The sequence below is a fragment of the Gavia stellata genome, chromosome 11, assembly GCF_030936135.1.
Source record: "Gavia stellata isolate bGavSte3 chromosome 11, bGavSte3.hap2, whole genome shotgun sequence".
NCBI classification, from domain to species: Eukaryota; Metazoa; Chordata; class Aves; order Gaviiformes; family Gaviidae; genus Gavia; species Gavia stellata.
Window position 1 is genome coordinate 6,291,400 of NC_082604.1, and position 20,039 is coordinate 6,311,438.

Here is a 20,039-nt window from a genome sequence, read left to right on the forward strand (position 1 = left end):
AACAATGCTCCAGTGACATTTTTCCATTGGGACTGGACTAGAAAGAGCTCTCCTGTTGTGATTCATGGACAAACTTCTGGTTTTGACATGAATTTTAGTGCCATAGCAGAACCAAGGTTAGAGCTTCCAAACTCCTCTTTTCTTTTTAAAACGTTAAGGGCGTATGAGAGAAGAAAACCACTGCACACAGCCCAGTGACCGGGGCTGCCAGGCTTGAGTGAGGAGATCCCACATCTCCAGATGAATAGCCTAATGACTGAATTATTATTGGCTGGTCTGCTTTTCCATCTGCCCCTCAAGGTATGCAGACAAAGGGAATCTGAGTGAGTTTTTCTTCCTTCACGGCCACATCTCTGTGTTTTCCAGTAGGAGCCCAGCTGAGCTGTCTGTGGCCCTAAGCTGCCCCTGTTCCTTCCCCAGCACACCCCCTCCCCGGGGATGCTCCCCCAGCAGCCTCACCTGCGATGCATTAAGTCAGAAATGAGGAAGGGGCACAAATTACTGGTCTCAAAGCAAAAGCAGTTTGCAGAAACCTAAGACCGGAATAGGATTTTGACAGACTTCAGATGCACCAGCCTGCTGTTTGATACATTTCTTGTGAATTTTACTCCTTCTAATGGAAGCCCTGACAGATGAATGCTCCTAAGCAATCAGCGACTACATCCTCTCTAATTGCCTGAGAACTACTGCCTTTATTGCAAGAAACATTTCCTAGTGAAGCATCTCCATTACTATGTAGTCTGCTATATACCACCACATCCCGATGCACTACTGTGTGATACACTGCTTTGCAAAGAGGGCTCTTTGTTGATTTTGATTTTTCTCGGTAACAAGAGTCCCCCAATAGACAACAGATGAATTTTACTCAGCTTTGATTGACAAGTCAATGTGAAAATATGTTACAAAAGCAAAAAGCTTTGGACCCAAAGATGACTTGCTAAGAACTATATGTGACAGAAATCTGCCAGATTCTTTAAAGAAACAAGAGAGCTAAATTGCTACTAGATTTTTGTTTATTTTTCCCAGGCTGGCAGCATTTATGTATCTTTTCTTGCTTTAATCACAGATATGATGAAATCAGATGTCTTCAAAATTATTATACAGTCTATGTTACATATATGTGTGTATATATATATTTCCTAAGAAAAAGAAAACCATACAGAAGACCACACAGAGAAAGATTATGCTCAGTCTTTGAGTAAGCTGGACTGTTTCAAGCACTGGGATGAGTTGTTTCGTTGCATATGGATTATGAAAAAGATCATGACTTATTTCAGAGCTGAGCATTCAGCATCTATATCTGGAAGCAAAGAGATGTCTGATTCTTAGCAGGGGAGAATGAAAACAGCCCATGAATCTAATAAGAACAAGCATTTTGAAAAAAATAGGATGAGAAACAAACTCTGTGTAACTGATGAAGTAATGTGAGATGATAGTTTATTTGAAGATAGGAGTGAACAATTTTTATACAGCGGAGCAGGAAATAAAAAAAAATAAAGAAACAGTCCATTTGCTCTTTCCTGGCATTGTAAGACTTTAAATATAATTGTCTCAGGTTTCATTAATTCTATCTTTATTTTTCTGAAGGATATGCATTTCTTGCTGCTATTTATTAATTAGCCAATAACTATGGTATTAATTCAATTATCACTGCTGTTTACATTTGGAGATGAAGGTGGCGAGGGCTGTTACTGCCTCTATAGTGATGTGAATTCAAAAAGGGCCAACACAACTGTAGAAGTGTTTGCTTCAGTGAAGATCTCTCTTGTACCTGAACCTCAGACAAACTGAGGCAAGATTAACCTTTAAGACTTCTATGAACCAGAACACTCAAAACCTGCACTGAAGAATCAACAGTCTCTGTTATGTTATGGACCGCTTTCACCAGTTGATTGGTGACATTGATCCTACGTTACTTGCAAAAGATAAAATCAGTCTTGGGGTGAGTTGGGTGGCATCCTCAACAGGCTATGATGGTGTGCCCTTGGCAGTATCACAGTGCAGAGAACGCAGTCTTTCACCTCCTATATTTCTGTACGGGAGTATCATCATAGAAGTACCTGTATAACAGAGTCTGCATGCAATGAATCCTGAAAGCCTTGAAAGTGTATTACATGTGCACAAACTGTCAGTACACTGTACACCCTACACAACTAGAACCAGGGCCCAATCCCATCAGTGTGTCTTTTTCTATTAATCTGTGCATCTGCATTAAATTCAATGCTTCAAATTACAGATAGTCTGCTTGGTTGGCCACCGAAGACATAATGAGTATCTCTGGGACTTCCAGATGTCTTGCTTCACACTTCCAAAAGGGATATGGAGCACCTGAAATCCTGAAGAAATATCCAAAGTCTCCAAATGCTTTGGATAGAAAAAAAGAGGACCTGTTTTGGAAATCCGGATATATGGTAGTTCTGGGAAAGGTGCTCTGTTTTGTAAGAGACAGAAGTCTCTGCAGGTTTTGGAAGGTATGTGGGGGGCAAGTAATAATTCTTCTAAGCCTGTTGGGGCTGTTTAAATCCCAAATACTAGAAGTAATATAGCAACAATCTTTCTAAGATGACTACCTTTCTGTCTATGTTTTCATTAGATGAAATGAAGAACAGAATATTTTGAGTCTTAGTCCAAGTCAGCTACAAGTTTGGATGAAAATCAAACCAACTTGTCTCCACTTAAATCTCATATTAAAAGTCTATAATGTAATAAATTTTACAGATGTCTAAAAATATATATATACACTTTTAAATTAAGTAGTGATTAAATGATTTATTGTATTATTCTCTATTGTCTAACCCAATTAAATTCACATTCGAGATTAAATTATGGCTAGCTCATATTATTGTTAAGAAACATCTCTGTGCAGTTGCTTTGAACTTTGCTGTGATGGCATCTTTTGTATACAAATCTAAAGGGAATACAAGTTACCTGAATTTCTTAGTTCAGCTGGCAGATCCATGAGTCTTTGGCGGGGGGAAAAAATAAATAAATATGTGGGTCCAGATTCAGCAAGGTTTGCCTTGGCATTGCTTTCATTTTAAGCGCTAGGATATTGCACTATCTTCTTGACTTACAGTCATGCCCTAAGTGTTCATCTCTGACAACAGCAAAACACACTGATTCTCAAAATCTGTCAAGATATGATTTAGGCTGACAAAAGACAAATAAGTTAAATTTGTATAATGCTTATTATATTATAATCCTTTGAGAATGCCCATGCAACCCTGCTAGTAAAGTCATAGTCAAAGCTTTTTCACTTTTCCCTAACATTCTCATTGCTTTTCAATGCAATTGATCCTTTAGGATTTTTAACCTTGGCCTCAGAACCGCTTGTGTTTGAACTGTGAAAAGCATTATGCTGAAGAAAAACATTAAAACATATTTAAGTGCGATTATGTGGCAAGAAGTAGTAGTCAAAAAGGGCGCAATAGGGGATTTTATGTTTATTATCAGTTGCAGTTCACATCTGCTCTATTCACAAAAAAAGGGGAGCAAAAGATGTTATTTCTAACTGCTAGTTCTTCAAAATCAACCTGGGACTTCACTTGATCTGTTTTTGCATTACTAATAGTAAAAGTTACTGTAAATTTTAATTCGGTAATTCTATTGATATGTGAATCAGCAGCTACAATAAACACTTGAAATACCTTATCTGCCAGGGATGCAAATAACAGTAACTGTTGAATAATAGTCTCTAAATTTCAGTTTACTTTTGGCTTTGCAAAGTGGTTATGAAATAGCCTGCTATTTGCATAATCATTTTTTAAAAACACAACAACTATATGGTGAGGATTTAAGTCCCAGATGAAAAAAATGAGGAACTGCTACGATCTCCAATGAACTGGCAGAAATAGAAGATGACTTGCATACAGATTATTTGTAATGTGCTGGCGTTGGGATGCACCAACTAGAAGAATAATACATTGACAAGAGTTTTGTTCATGTCCATGGGATTTAGGATCAATGAAGTTATTTATCTCTTTGCATTTGTGGATAAGTCATAATAAGGACCTAACAAAGAAATGGCTGCTGTACACCAAAGACTGTCAGTTTTGGATTTAAATGAATGAATAGTTTGCTACTTCTGCACGGCCAGTGACAAGCCACTCTTGCTCACAGCCTTGTGCTGCGATGCTACCCCAGTCGCCAGAGGCCCACGTTATCTCAGGTCCCGCTGACCCTGCCGCACTACACCGCCACACCTGCAGCCTGGGACTGCCAGCGTGGAGGAAGGAGGCTGCAGCAGTAGTCGCAGCACGATGAGGAAGAGCTGGGGTCCAGCAGTGGAAGATAGGAGGTGGAAGGGGAGCTACTGAAGACAGCAGCAATTAGATTTGCTCCAGAAATGGTTAAGAATTGCTGAGCTAAGGTACATCTTTTAGAAAAATGAATCTTGTTGATTTGAACGTAGCTGTAGTTGACTACTGCACCACCTCAGCAAATTTATCTAGCAGCAGATTATCCTGATTTTCAAAAACACGTACCTTTGCAAAACAGAAAGAAAGAGAGAGACAGAAAGCCAACAGGTCCAGGCTCTCTGAGGGATAGATGCAGCATGGCTGGAGCTTGTTTTTTTAAGACAGAAATGTTATTTCTTTTAAAAATCTCAGCACATCTTTCTCTTATCCAAGAATATGCTTTCTTCTGGGTAGTTTAGCGACATTATTACTTAAGTGGTAGAAGATTATTGGGGCCTAGACACATCAAATCACCTATGATGCACATTGCTTTGTTCTCTGCTCTCCAGGTTTCCTGCCTCTCTAGGATTGCTTCTGCAACTATTGCAGAATGGTATTGCAATATGGTCAATTGCAAATGTCAAACACTTAAGAAGATACAAAGATAACACCTTATTTTACCATTGTTTAAATTCCACCTTATGTATTGCCTCAAAAAAAAAAAAAAAAAGAATAGTTTGACGAAAAAAATCAATTTGCCCATAAAATGAGTAATGGGATTCTCTATACCTCTTCCTCTATGCAGTGTACACACACTATTGATGACGCTTTAAACTCCTGATTTAATCGGCTTTTCAGTGTCAGTTTTTATTTGTATATTAATATCACAACCAAAATGAAAATTCAAGAAGCAGAAAACAGCTACACATGTTTGATGTTGTATGTGAAAGCCTTAGATATTTAGCAACTTCTCTGATGCTTTGATCTCTGAAGAAATCTTACTAAAATTATGATCAAAAGAATTTATATTATTCCAAGTACTTAAGAACGAACCATCTTAGGGCAATAATCAGTATTCTGTTTAATCCTTCACCCTTGGAATCCATTATTGCTAAGCACCTCAATCTGATGGGAGTTACATTTACTTAAGGATGATATTCTCCTAAAACGGAATTAGGAGTAAGAGAGAGCAACACTTCCAACTTACAGAAAGCGCTAGGAATTGGGATTTTATTTTTCTGACTAAAAAGTGTTCTTTGAAGCTCTTTTTTAAATGTACGTAACTTAAGAAAATTGGTATGCAGCTCATTATGAGACCGTTCAGATGTTTATTTTTCTGCAGCAGACAAAGAAAAAGAATTTCCAATACACAGCTACTTTTAATTTAATCTATTTCTAACTATTTCCTATTGTCAGTGTTTATAGAAGACCATTACACAGATGGATATATCTAATATTTATAAAGTAAATTAACACTCTACTTTATAACATGCAAAGGCAGATAAATAATGAATTATCCTTTTCATCAATCTGACCACATAATGTCTATTTCACTCTAATATTAAGCACCACATCAGACCGGTTGTTGTAATCCCCTATGGCAAGTTAAATCAAACAGCCTGACACAAAGAATCCCTAAACTGCAGCCCTCAGAACAGTAGAAGAACATGAGAGCCAAGCAAGATTTAACAAAAACACCAATTACTGGTTAGATTATGGATTTACCACCAGTGGTTGATGAGAGGTAAAGGAGGGTTGTACTTCTGCAGAAGCAAAAAGGAGATCAAACCATGACCAGTCTTAATAACCTCGCACACCCTGACTAAGCAATTCCTCCTCCCATTTTACCTGTGCAGATTATTTTTCTTTCTGCACACCCCACCCGCAAATGTGGACTTCAATCTTACAGCAGTTTTCTGCTAACTATTTATATCCCCATGCTCCATCACTCTTTAATGGTGAATGATTACTAGTAGACTAATGCGCAAACACATTTGACTCTGAACACACTGTTGTAAGCATTCTTCCAAGCTGACAAGAAAACATGCCTACTTTAAATGAAAATCAATCTCTGTTAAATCTGTTAGCTCCAGCTCATTTGGACTGGCACTACTTTAAGAGCTCACAAAGAGGTGTGCTGAAGCTGTAATATCAGAGAATCATGCATTCAGCTTTGAAAGACGGCAGATGCACCAGGACTGCAAGTGCATCTGAGGGAACCCAAAAAGATGATAGAGGCAGACACAGGTTAATCATGCCTCTGACAGACTCATTCCTTTTGGGCTGAGGGGCTTGAGAGAACAAGGCCTGTCAAGGAAACGTTTTCAAAGGTGCATGGCTAATCCATCCTGGAGCACCTTCTGTTCTGACTTCAGCATTCCGGACAGTTCAGTTATCACACCCTTATAGACCCATTTTGTCTTTTGATCCGTTTATATCTATACCACTGAAAAACAGGAAGCTGTACAAACAAGGAGATATTCCTCCAACACAAGAATATCACCGGGCTCCCAAAGGCGCTCGCATGGCCTGACTCCAGTCACAAGCATCGTATGAACTGTGGGGCTCAGGAGTACCTCCCTGTTCCTGGGACTCTGGACTGTGTAGGACAGTTAATCAACAGCTATGGAACAACAGCCAGGAATTAGAGCAACTTCCAGGGAAATAATTTTGCCTCATTAGAGTTCATAAACCGGCTGGCACAAGAGAATCTTCAGTTGCCTTTAGTACTGGCTATTTCAGGCCTATTATCCTGGGAAATGTAACATAAGAAGCAGTACCACATAGAAATTTTAGCTTCAGCTCTGTTATCAAACCCAGTGATAAAATGCTTTTCTTTCTAAAAGTTACTTACTCTATTGAAGTGCTGAAGTTTATCAATTAAACTGCTGATGAGTGGATCCAATCCTCTGACTTTCAGTTCTGGATTATTAATTTGTGCCTTCAGTCCATTGGAAACAACTCTGCTGGTGTAACTGAAAAAGAGAAAAAAAAGAAAACATCATTGACTGGCACCATATCCATTGGAATCAAATATCATATTAAAGGGGACTTAAAAAAAGCAAATATTTTGTAAATGGGAATAGAATTTTGTAATAAATATTTATGTTTCTAAATACACCAAACCAGAATAAAATAACAGTTTCTTGCAGTATCATTCATCACTTCAAACTATACAAGTCATTAACTGACAACAATTTCATAAACCCCATAGAGGTTCCTTTCATTCATATTTTAATATGTGAACTTTTATAACTGACGTTCTCAAGTTCATCCATGCAGCAAAGCTGATAGCTTCCAAAAAATCATTCTTTCATAATTACAGAAACTCAGGGAATTTAAGACAGAAACTAAATATCACAAGATTGAAGTAAAACCCAATGAAATGGCAGTCTGATTTTGAAAAGATTCTTAATCAAAGCGTGAGATTGGACTTCCCTTGCTAGACTAGCAGTTTATAACCAAACTGTCTAGAGACACCATAAAGCAGCACCTGCTGCTCTACCAAAGCTCCTCACCGTGCCTTACCTGCATTACAAACTCACTAGCTAAGGCCCACGTACAGGAATTCTCTCTAACCAAGTCTTGCTTTATTTGAGGAATAGCAGCTGTTGCCCCACCACATGGACCTTGTCTCTTATCAGCAACCTTCTCTCACCAACTGTTGCCTAAACAGTTTCTGCCAGTCTTTTCTGGAATCTACCACAGTGTATTCTCAAAACCTAATTGGTTTGGGGCTCCACCCATGTCCTCTGATAGGGAAAATTCCAGGATTGTGCACATTTGGTCTCTACTTCTGAACATGTCTTTATCAGAGTTGAGGAGGTGACGTTATCAGCACACATATGCTGAATCCAGTGCTTTCTGGAAGTATTCAAACTACTGCATATTGGCTCCAGAGTTGATCTCTTCATGCACAATTTAAGTTCAACCCATCCGCAATCCACTGCAAATCCCAGAGAGACACAGAACAACCTTTTTTGGTGAGTCACGCTTTTGAGGGCTGTATGTAACCACTCTCATTAGTTCAGCACTCATTTGTCACAAAGTGGATCATGGATGTTTGCATGAGCAGTTATGAACTGGACAAGAGACTGTTCCCAAACCAAACTCCCTTAGACTCACACACATGCCTGCGAGCATCTCATTAAGATGCCATGTTGGCATCTTTATAAGTCAGGTAGTAATCAGCTGTGCTCCTTTGGACTGAAATGTCAAGAGAAACATTCTGCTACATCTTTCACTTTGATCATAGCTACATACTTGGATATCCCAGATGTTCCCCTATCAGTGAATTCTTCACCGTAAAACAATTTGTGCTGAAGCTGAGGACAGCACTTCAAAGTAGAAAAAAGTGCCCAAATTCTACTGTAGAAAGACAATAGAATGTGGCAGGGGGAGCCCTAGCTCTCCAAATATATTTGATCTATCTTAATTTCATTTAGGTTGAACAACAAATTTTATGCAAGCTGCTGGCAAAACATACTGTATTATACTGTTGTAAAACATGTGGCTTAAAAAGAGAAAGAACTGAGAACGGTCCACCTTTTTGGTAAACTCAATAAATTTCACTTCTCAGGGAAAAAAGAAAAATAAATTGTTTAGAACAAAGAATTGAGAAAAAACATGTTTTTCACAAATAGCCAGATAGTATTTAGAGGACAAACATTAAGGAAAATCTTTTTCAGTGAGTTTGTATTTTTTTGTGCACTGAGCCTTTTAAAGGTAATGTTCTAATTTTTCTTGATGTGTAACTCATAGAAGTATAAACTAATCTGGAAGTACAAACTTTCATGATGAGATGGCATGTACAAAACGATGGTCAGGTTCTGACCTTACAAGCGGACTCAGACAGCTGGACCAATGTCCCCAGGAAGAACCAGCTAAAGTAGTATTTTGAAGTCAAGACTGGTATAGATCATATCAATCCAGATCAATTCATTTGGACAATATAGGAACACTGCTGCACCTTACCTGCCTTTAGCTTTACCTTTATTCACAAATCATACTATTTGCTGAATGCTCATCATTGTTCACCGTGTGAAAACACATGGTTACCCACTGTAGATGTACAGGGACACTTGACACAGCTTTTTGAGATCATCTAGTTGCAATACAGGAGAGATTTAATTTAATGGGTCAGCTCGTGGCCTCCACATGTCTGTTCAGTGATTCTCTGCATGCATTGCTTTGTCTGATCAGAAACTCATCAACAGCAGCAAAAAGCAAGGGTTTTCCTTTTCATTGCTCTTGACTGCTCTCCATTCAACCCCTGGTTAAAGCTATCAGAATTTCTCTAGAGGCTTATGTTATTATAATCCAGGATAAAGAACGCAAAATTGCTTCCCCTCTGGGTTGGTTGGGTTGGGGTTTTTTTGGCAAATGATATTGGGTTTTTTCCCTGAGAATCACAAGCTTCCAGTAAATGCCTCTAAGTGGTATTATAAACCTACAGCACTGCATAGAGTTTGCATAAACATGACCAATTCAGGGATATCAGCAGCAGCAGCATTAACGCCAGAGTCCTCAAAGGGACCCAAAATATGGAAAGTCAGTCTCAGTCAACTCATGTATATTGCTGTTGCTAAATACATACCCTCTTTTACATACATCGTTTTCAGGAAAATAGGACCATTTGGTATGAATGAGTCCACAGTCCACTGAGACAACAGGGATACTCATATTCTTAAAGTTCCATCTGCATTTAAGGACTCACTCTTTAAAGCTCTAGAGATATGCATAAATTATGCACAAATATTTCTGTTGCCCAGATTGCTTGTAATTAAGATTCATAATGTGGATTACCTAAATTTCAGATGTCAGAGAAAGCATGCATGAATTGTATGAATCCTGTATCATTTCCTTGTCTCCTTGGACTAGCATAGGTTCAGTGTGGCAGTCACTAACAACTACATCTAACTGCTAATGCGAGGCTCCAGCACATAAGGGTTGGCCCAGCTATGGTGTGGAACATGACCTGCATGACTGGCAATGCCCAGAAAACCATCTACAGAGCTTTGGCAGTGGTGAAATAGATGTGATCTGCCAAATGAACAGTGTAAAAAGCTGACGTAGAGAGGCAAAAGACTGACTTACAGAGCACAAAAAACCCAACTCTTGGGTTTCCCCGAAATAACCTGTAAGCTCTGCTTGTCCTGTATGTTCTTAGTGAAAGATCACTTCTATAACAAACCCAAGCCCACAAAGACTCAGATGAACTAAAAAATGGTGAGTTCAGAGAAGGTGGGCTACACCTCTCAAGGTGTACACCAGAAGGAGACAGAGCAGAGAACTGAAGGATAATTGCACAGTCAGCGAGAAGGGAGAAATTCCTCCAGTCCCTCACAGCCAAGAACCAAAGACTGTACTAGAAAAAGACATTATGTCCATCTGACTCAAACTACTACCCTGTAAACTGTGAATCCTTCTACTAGCTCTGTATCATGCTAAAATACTTTGAAATAAACACTATACATTTCCTGAAAGATAATCTGATTACTTCACTTCTTTGCACTATCTATAACATTTTTTTTGTTGACATCAGATCCTGAATTACTGGAAATGTACATTAAGTAAGATCAGAAATTGGCTTTCTTTATTTAATAACCTGCAATTTAACTGAAATATTGTAGCACAGAATTGTTAACTCTGGTTACAGCTCTAGTACTTTATTCATACTAAACCCAGAAATGTCAGCAGAAATGGCCAGGAAAGTTGTATTAAAATATTGTCATTGGAGCAATCCTGAAAGGAACTGTTACATCGGAGCCCAAGGAACAGCACGTGCAGACAGTATTTTCATCCAGACCTCAAACCTCATGCCAATGTTATTCCACTGACAGGCTGGGCAAAGCTACAATACTTTACAAAACAAACAAAAACAAATTATAAAAACAACCCCCCAAACCCCAGCTTTACAGTATTTCAGAAGAACAGTATAAATTATTTTAGATCTTAGCTAACACAGCTCATGGCAAATTTAAAAAAAGGTAAAAAGTGAAATGCTGTTTACACGTGGGATTGCATTTCAGCTGAAGGTACGCATTTTTATTTTCTATATAAATACAGATAAATTAAGATATTTGAGTCTAAACACTTATTTTAAAATAAAGCCAGGTGCTATTCTGAAAGGTGTTCTTTTTAACTCCTAATATGAAAAGGGATCAAGGTACAAGATTCCCTCAAAGACAAATATGCCATTTTAGACAGTTCAATACTTTAAAACCAACATATAATAAAGAAATAACTTCAAATTCCAGGCAAATGACTGCAGGAGCTGCATTAGGGATGGATCTAACTAGCAGTGCTATTTAACCACAAACGCCCAAGAAACAGGGTGCTGTTTTCACACCACTTCCTTCCCTCCTCCCTGCAGGAGACCATACCAGTCAGGCTACAAGCATCAGATAAAGCTCTTGTAGGCAGCTTTTCCAAGTATTATCGATCAACCTCCATCTGGGAGACTATTTGCATTACTCCATATGCCTCAGGGTGCTGCTACCCTGAGTTGCGCCACTAGCAGCCACCAAGCACCCCAGTGCTTTGATCCAGTGGCTAATGGCCTGTCCTCTTCCCGAATGAAGTCAGCTCCAGCATGTGTACTCACCAGAGGGATTACAGAGCAAGACACCAGACTGCACTTCATATGCTTTGTGACATGCACTGAGCGTTTCAGAATTATCTATACTGGAAATTCAGGATACCCGCAACTCGAACGTCATCTGAATGCAATTCTCTTAATTTTAGTTCTCTTTTCTCCACTTGAGTATTTGGCGCAACATAGCTGCTTAAGAGGCATCCAAATTTTTATTTAATTGTGGGAGAAACAGGACATCTAACATCACAAGGCAAATCTGAAAATCTGAGTCTCACATTCAGTTCAGAGGAATCCATAAACTGCCATAAACATCTGTATGGGACAGAAATTGCTTTTGATGAAATAATTTGTCATAGAACCTTGCGAGTTGCCATATAGATAAAATAAAGTAAAATACCTTGGCTACAAAATCAAAAAAGGTATTTGCTGTAATTTTTCTAAATTGTTAACCACTTTTAAAAAAATATAATTACATACTGCACATCACCAAGGCAACAATTTTGAACCAGAAATATTTTCCATAATCTGCCACGCATTTTTTCATCATTTTTGTTGGAATTGGTTAAATAATTCTACTATAATCAACAAGGGCTAAACCAGCAACACCTTTCTAAGACATGCTGGCAAGCTCAAAATTAAAACATAAAAATGTGGCTGTCCTATTTTTTGTACAAATGTAGAAACTATTCTGTAAAAAAACAAACCCTCTCCCCCAAACAGAAAATCACATTAAAAAACTGCAGACTGGACTACCTATAAAAAAATGTTTTCTCAGCTTTCTAAAAATCAACAGCTGTCCAGCAGCCTGCTAAAGCCAGAGAAATCTAAAGAAAGTAAGCCACTAATTTTATAACCAACAAAATCATAAAACCATTGAGACAAAGGTAGACTTTACAATGATCATTTCACATCCAGCTCCGCTTTTTTCATCTTTGTGCATAACTTCTTAAACGGGGAACAATCCTAGAGATATATTTTGCCTGTAAAATCACCCAGAAGTAGATAGCGCTATGGAAATAATAGCTCCAATGAATTAAAATTACGTGTTTTTAGGCCCATATGTTTGAAAGTCAGTCATTGACCGCAGGCTCTCATCTGCTAAAAAAATTCTGCAGTAGCCTGTTTATTTCAGCAATATACTCAATACGCTGTCAGAGCAGACACCACCCACCACCACTAAATGACTCAGAGGTTAAAGGGTTAGAGGGGGAGAAGGAAGGGAAGAGCTTTGAATGTGTCATTTAGTAAGAAGCAATGAGAAATATGGATAAGCTATTTAACTGGCCTTGAGATCCACTGAACAATTAATTCAGTTACATTAGGCATAGTTCACCAGATGGTGTGTTTTGTCTTATATTTATTCATAATTTGACCCTTGGGCTGGAATGGTTTGCCTGAAATTCAATTATGTGAATCCACTGCTGATCTACACCAGCCTGTTTTGTCTCCAAATTAATAATTTTTAGACATTTTCCTTGTAGTTTTTAGATGCAGCCCTTGGCGCATGCGAGACACTGACCTACAGGGCTCTGCAAGGAATGATTTTTCTCCCAATTCAAGGAACACAGAAGTATGCCCCGATCAGTAAGAGCAGTGACAAAAAACCTGTACGGTTGCAGAATTTGAAATAATTCATGAAGAGTATCAGCTTTGATCTGAACAACCCTTCTGCCCACTTCCTTGCAAAAGGGAAGGAACAAGCAGAATATAGGGCAATTGTATATCCCTTGCCTGGTTATCACAGTTACTTGTCACTTAATAAGTAACTTAAACATAATTCTCCAGGAGGAAGAGCCAGTCAGCACAGGATTCTCCTTTGACTCGGCTGTCCCTAAGCTGCTCCACATGATGAGACCAACAGTGGGCGAGTCCCCCCAACCTCCTTCCTATCCTCGTCATTAAAACTGACCACCAGACAGACTGTGCTTTATCTCCGAGCGGCTCCCACAACAGCACTACTCAGAGAAATGTCTTATATCATACTTTTTATCATTTCTGTAACAGCTCAGCAAACCCGGATTACAGTCATTGAGCATCTTGGCTGAGAGGTCTCAAAGAAAGGAATGATCAATCCGTGACAAGTACTGTTCTCTAGGAACTAAATGCTCTTTCACTAAGCTGCCACAATAAACAGTTTATTTTTTAAAAAATGAATAAAAGAAAGAAATACATCTTGATAAATTTACTGTCAGATAATCAGCAGCCATGAGGGGAAAAAAGTGCCTAAGTTTGCAGATTTTGGTTTTGTCTTATAATTCAGTTTCTTTTCATCTACCCTATTTGAATATTCCGTAAGTGCTTTGTAGAATTGAATCTTGGAAGACTTCATGACTGTAACATTTATTCAGTTGGCCTGATCCATTAGGTCATTCTGCAATTGGCTCCATTAACTTACATGGATATATTCCTTGTTCATAGGAAAGGTTTCAGTCAGGCTTCCACTCATAGCAGAACTGCAGTAAGAGCAGCCGAATTCCAGGGAGCGGCTGACAAAGGTGTCCTCTAACAAGTGACATCCTGCAAGCGACACTGTGCAAGACCACATGTTGGGAAATCTTGAAAGCTCCTGACGTTTTCAAGCCCTTGCATGCAGGACTGCAAGCTTTTGTGTGATTGCCAAAAGCCACATCTTATAACTTATAACCTAAAAACCAGTGGGGCATTCTGTTTGCTTTTAAGGAAGACACATGTAATTTAGGCCAGTGTACAGCAGGAGCAATTCTACTGAAGTCAGTGGAGTCATACTAGGGTAAAATCTGGACACGTCACATGAAAATCAGACCCTTTGTGCACAAAGAAAAAAATTTTCACGTGTTCTAAATGATCAGCTGAACACAAGTGGAGCAATATTCTCCAAGAGAAAGATTTATCTGTTTAAAAATACCTATGTAAAGAGTTCATTTTGAAATGATTAAATAACTGCCAACAAACTACAAGAAAGCTCAAGTCTAGCACATAATGAGCTTAGCTGCCCTGAAGATTTTGTGAAACAGAACTGACACGATGTGAATACCATCTCTGCCAGAACTGTTCTAATGGGCTTCAGTGGAAGTTTCACAAATAATCTTGTTTATTAGTAATTATGGGAAACAATGAGACAAATACAGTGGGTTAATGGGATAATTAAAGAAAAAAAATCACAAAGCCAAATAGCATTTTATAACGGTCTTTCTCCACTTCTATAGGGCTAAAAAAAGACCTCCTGCAGTCTACATTATAAAGACAATTTTAAGACTTCAGGTACAAAAACAAGTTGCTGGAAGGCTGCAAGTGACTGGATGATGCCACGCCACGAACACACTGAAAATCACAGTGAAAAGCAACTCAGCAAAGGAGTACATGTGTAAGAGATCTTACCATCAAAAAAAGATGTGTTCATCAGTTTCTCCAGAATCATGCTGAAAATGTACTGACTGGAGCTTCAAAGAATACTTGTAAAATGCTTGAAAAGTGTTGTAAAAAAGTTGTTATAGATTGTAGGTGAAACAGCCTACATTCTTCCCCTAGGTATATGAAAAGTTAATACTACCTTCAAGGCACACTGAAAGCACCGAAGAAATTTGTAGAAGTTAATTGGACAGTCTTTATTATGTTGAGGGAAGGAAAGTACTTGCCTGGAATAACATCAGATAGGAAAGTTCTTCAGTTTAAAGTGGAATAAACTCTACAGATATGCAAATGATACCTCTATACCCATCAAAGTGAATATAATGAGCAATGAAAATGATACAAACCCAAAAGCTGATAACCTAACTAGGAACTGGCAGTATAAAGACCATTCCCCATTAAATGGATTTGAGAAACAGAACAGAAAATAGAGCAATAAACAAACAGTATGTACTTATCAAAGTAACATCTGTGGCCATTCCTAGGGGAAAAAGTAAAGCTAATCTAAAACACCTTTTTCTCAGTAACTCCTAGACTGAGGGAGAGCATTCTTCAAGTACAAACAGGAGAACAGAGCCGAGCTAAATCCTGATGGAGAATCTAATTCTGCACCTCTCAGAGACTGGCAGCTTGCACCCTGTTCTGGGGGCTGTGGAAAACAAATGGAAACATATGACTGCCTAACTTTTTAACCTGCCAGGTGGAAGATGCTAGTGGAAAACAGGACTGACTCAGCAGAAAAGAAAACACAGTCTCAAGAGAGGAGAGGACTTCAATTCTTAGTAGAAAAAATAAAAGCAGACTAGCAATAAACTTCACAGCAGTGGAGAGAGAGTGAATATCAAGCAAGGGCTCACAGTATTTGGTTGATAGGACTTTTGGCAGGCCGAGGCGGCAAGGATCCAGTTCCCTTTCTGGAAACCCTGGATGCTGATACGTAAAAATTAGGCTTGACAGATGACCATGGGTATACAAAAGGGTATTCTATGATCCCAGCATAGAAATTTTTATGAAGCAAAATGGGGAATGTCCTAATTTGCACAGTATCAGATGTATGACACAGGGAGATCTTGCCTGTGGCTCATTAAAAGCAAAGCAAAACAAAACATAACAGAAATATATTAATGCTAAGAGGTCAAAATTGCAGCTTTCCTCAGAAGTCAGTTTCTCCAAATACACTTAGATACACATGGGAGATTAATGAACAGCTGACAATAATGAATACATGAACTACTCAACTCAGGGACTGAACTCTGCCCTCTAACAGTCTTGGCTTAAGCCCTCCGGCTTCGGCACCCCCTGCCATTCTCACTGCAGCCCACAGCTCCTACCGAGACAGCCCTGGGTGCTTACCGCATGTGTCTATTACTTCCACAATCAAAACTACTGTTGAGCCTAATAGTGCAGCATGACTGTCGTTGAATATCACTGTTCCTGCGGCAATTTCAACTTTCTTGTCTCCATTTTTAATGCTTTCCACAGCTGTGATCCCCATGCTTATCTCCATGTCCCTTCATCTACCCTGCTGATTACGCCAACATGAACCCAGCTTTGCCTACTTCATTCTAAACCCTGTTCTTCTCTCCCATGCCAGTTTGAAGTACCTTCTCAGGCTACTCTTTAAGGTGACTCGCTATCCACCTTTACTCCTCCCTCAATGCCTACGTGTATTGCAATGTGACAAAGCCATCAACTACTGCCAACGCTGGTGCTCTGTAATGGAAAGATGCAGTTAGCTGGTACTTACCAGAGGTACCCAGGAGGTACTGAGCAGAAGTAGATCAGACATAGCATTCCTTCCCATCTCATGCAAAGGAGGCATTTGGGTAGTCCAAGCCCACTCTCTCTTCCAGGCTCAAGGACAGGGCGGCTGAGACTTGCACTTTCTAAACCCCTGTCACTTTCCCTGGCTATTTTGGCTCCTTAGGGATGTCTGTGACCATTATGTATTCTAAACATGCACACTAATGCACACATGTTCAATTTCACTCCCTTATACAGTTTTTCCAATATATTTGTGCAGAGCTATTCAAGGCAATTCTTATCTGCTCCAGTGCCTTCATGTCTGCTCAGGTATTAATATCTTATAGCAGGTGTTTGGTCCTTTAGCCACAGATGGAAGAGTTATTGACCCTTTCTGGGCTGCAGGAGTGCGAGGTACAGAGTTCCAATCTATTCCTATTTCCAGGCTAAAAACTTTATCAGTAAGATGGTGATGCTAAATTTTGTATAAGTAAAAAGTAAATAGGAGGCCTTAATGCTGTATAGAAAGAGATCAGACACTAAGACTTCCAAATCTCCTGACTCAGTGTTCTTAAAATCGTTCCCTTTTGCTTAATCTTTTCCACCAGCAAGACAGCTGAATTCATCATTCCAAATCACCAAAGTTTTATTCCTTATATAGGAAGCAGTATTTTATTGCAGAAGCTATGAGCTACCTGTTCAGCTCACCAGCAGATTTATAGATTTCATCCAACTCCTTCCTTTTGCAACTGCCTAACTGGCATAGATCAGGACAATCAACATTTATTGTTCCCCTAACAGTAAAACACCAACAGCTAAAACGCACTCAGCACATTCTGCTGCCACTGGTTGATAGCTATGGGCACTAGATCAGGCTTAGCTTAATTACCGTTATCCTTTAGGCACCCTTACTGCTAGAATTCCTCGCAGATACACCAAATCCTCTGCCATACTAGTACTTCAGGGATATGTTTTGAACAGGGACTTTTTCAGTACCAGCTTCATGGTTTGGAAACAGTTTAGGCAGTGAGCAGTTTTAATTTGTCGCTGGCTCATATCTAACTCTTTGATGCAGTAGTTCAATATCTAGCAAAAATCATCATTTTTATCACTCTTGAAAACACTGCAGAAAATGCTAGTATTAGTACAGAGCAAGTATAGTCTAGTTATGGAGATTACAATGTCTTAGCACTTGTCGAAGAGAAGTGTTTACCCAGGTCAAGGCTAAAGAGCTCGAGAGTAATGTGGGAAACTGAGCGGCCTCAATTCATGTTTTTGTCATTAAATACAAAGCATTGTTTTCCTTGCCTGAGTGTCTGGTACTTCTCACAAAAATAACTGCACTAGAAGAGAGGTCAAGTGTAGAAAGATTTTCCTGCCATCACAAATTTGAAAAAGAGAATATTTATACAAAAATCAATTTACTTGACCTATACTGTTCAATTCTTCTGCTAATACTGTTGAAGATTTATGTCTGGTTAAAACTGTCCCCGTCCACAATGTAGCTTCTCTCTCACTTGATTGTGCAAGTAAGGTCACAATCCTGATTCATGATTCTATACTTTGTTGCCACAGACACCAACAGCAACACAAATTCAACACAAGTTCACTGCAGGATTAACTACATCAAAGTCCAAATTGTTAGGGGAAAGAACATTTAAACGCAAATACATATGCCACAAAGAAGAAAACCAAGAAGAAAAATAAGAACAGGGAATCCTTTTTGCCCTGCTGTAAATGCCCTCCTCGCGAAAATGCAAGTGTCACAGAGGCTTGTGCCCTGAAGAAACCCAGTTTAATCATGTGAAGTATGATCTTATTTTTGATAATCACTTCTAAGCTGAATAATAGTAAGTGGGAAGAGTAACCACTTCTGACACACTTGCAAGTTAGTAGCATGTTTCCTCTAGAGTTTTGATTTCTGTTACAGATTCCCTTCCCTTATACCCCTACAAGAGCTCCAACACCTTTGTGTTAGATACAGTAAAAATACTTGCTATAAAATCCTCAAGTACAGGAACACAAAGCAGATCATGAGACTCACTAAAAACAGGTAAACTCAAATGACATTCCCATCGTGCATATATATATAAAATATAATCACACACATGCATTTTTCACTTTTTAGCTAAAAGGTATAGACACAGAAAAACAGAAAAATAAACGGGTGGAATAATGTAACATAGAAAGAAATAGGCCTAACAGGGCATTATGCTAAATACAACGAAGGAAGCAACTGAAACGTACTCATACAAGTAACTGATGTTGCAGTGATTGCAGGGACTCTCACGCAGCCCTCGTCTACATAAAGCCCAAGTTGACCCAACTTTTTTTTTGCATGTAAGCATCATCGTAAATAATCTGTTTAGTAATAACATGCGACTATTCTCAGTTTATGTTTAGGGGATGAAGTTATGGTGCCTTAAGCAGAGATCCTAAAAGGCCTCTGTTCCATCCAAGTTCCCATTGATCATCTGGGCCTAAACAAGTTAGGCTCACACTTGGAAGATGCTAATGATCAAGGAATCAAATGCTGATCTCCCGCAATCACCCACCCACTGCATCCTTCTTGATTCTCCCTGGTTTATAACAACAGGAATAAATAGGTGTCTCTTCCACCCTCCTGAATAAAAGCACACTGATCTCATCAGTCTGTCACCAACTACATTGATGAATACTTGCCCCCAGGTGCAAAGGCTTCTTCTCAGCCTTCTTAGCACCTTGGAAGGAGCAAAATGCAGTCTCCATTATTGCACTCCCAGCACAAGGCCAAGGAGACACTTGAAAGTGGCCAGGACATACCCACAAGCTAGGCTGGCAAGGTGAATCCTCACTTACCCACTGGAGGACTTAGTAAGCTGCCTTTTAATGAATGCTCCCCAGAGAACACACATGAGCACTTCACTGCACAGCCTAAGCACTTCTCGTAGTAAGGCAAAGAGGTCAGGACCTATCAAGCAGCACGTTATTTTTTCTATGGATGTAAGGTGCAACACAAAGTACTTCTGAGCTTGAGTGTGACCACCCTTGGTTAAAAAAGGAGCTGATGGTTTCAAGGGGTTGCCATGGGCCAAGCAGACAGAGCGCTCTTCCCTCAAGCTCAACAGCTGCCCTGACCCATGTATTTTTTCAAG

At 39.2% G+C, this 20,039-nt stretch overlaps 1 protein-coding gene across 1 annotated transcript in view; it reads right to left on the reverse strand.

Moving 5' to 3' along the window:
• LOC104259710 (glypican-5-like) overlaps positions 1 to 20,039 on the reverse strand; it is a 391,297-nt gene that overhangs the window by 147,194 nt on the left and 224,064 nt on the right. The window contains exon 7 of the mRNA XM_059822578.1: positions 7,033 to 7,153. Within this exon, the coding sequence (XP_059678561.1) occupies positions 7,033 to 7,153 (121 nt within the window). The remainder of the gene's footprint in view (positions 1 to 7,032; positions 7,154 to 20,039) is intronic.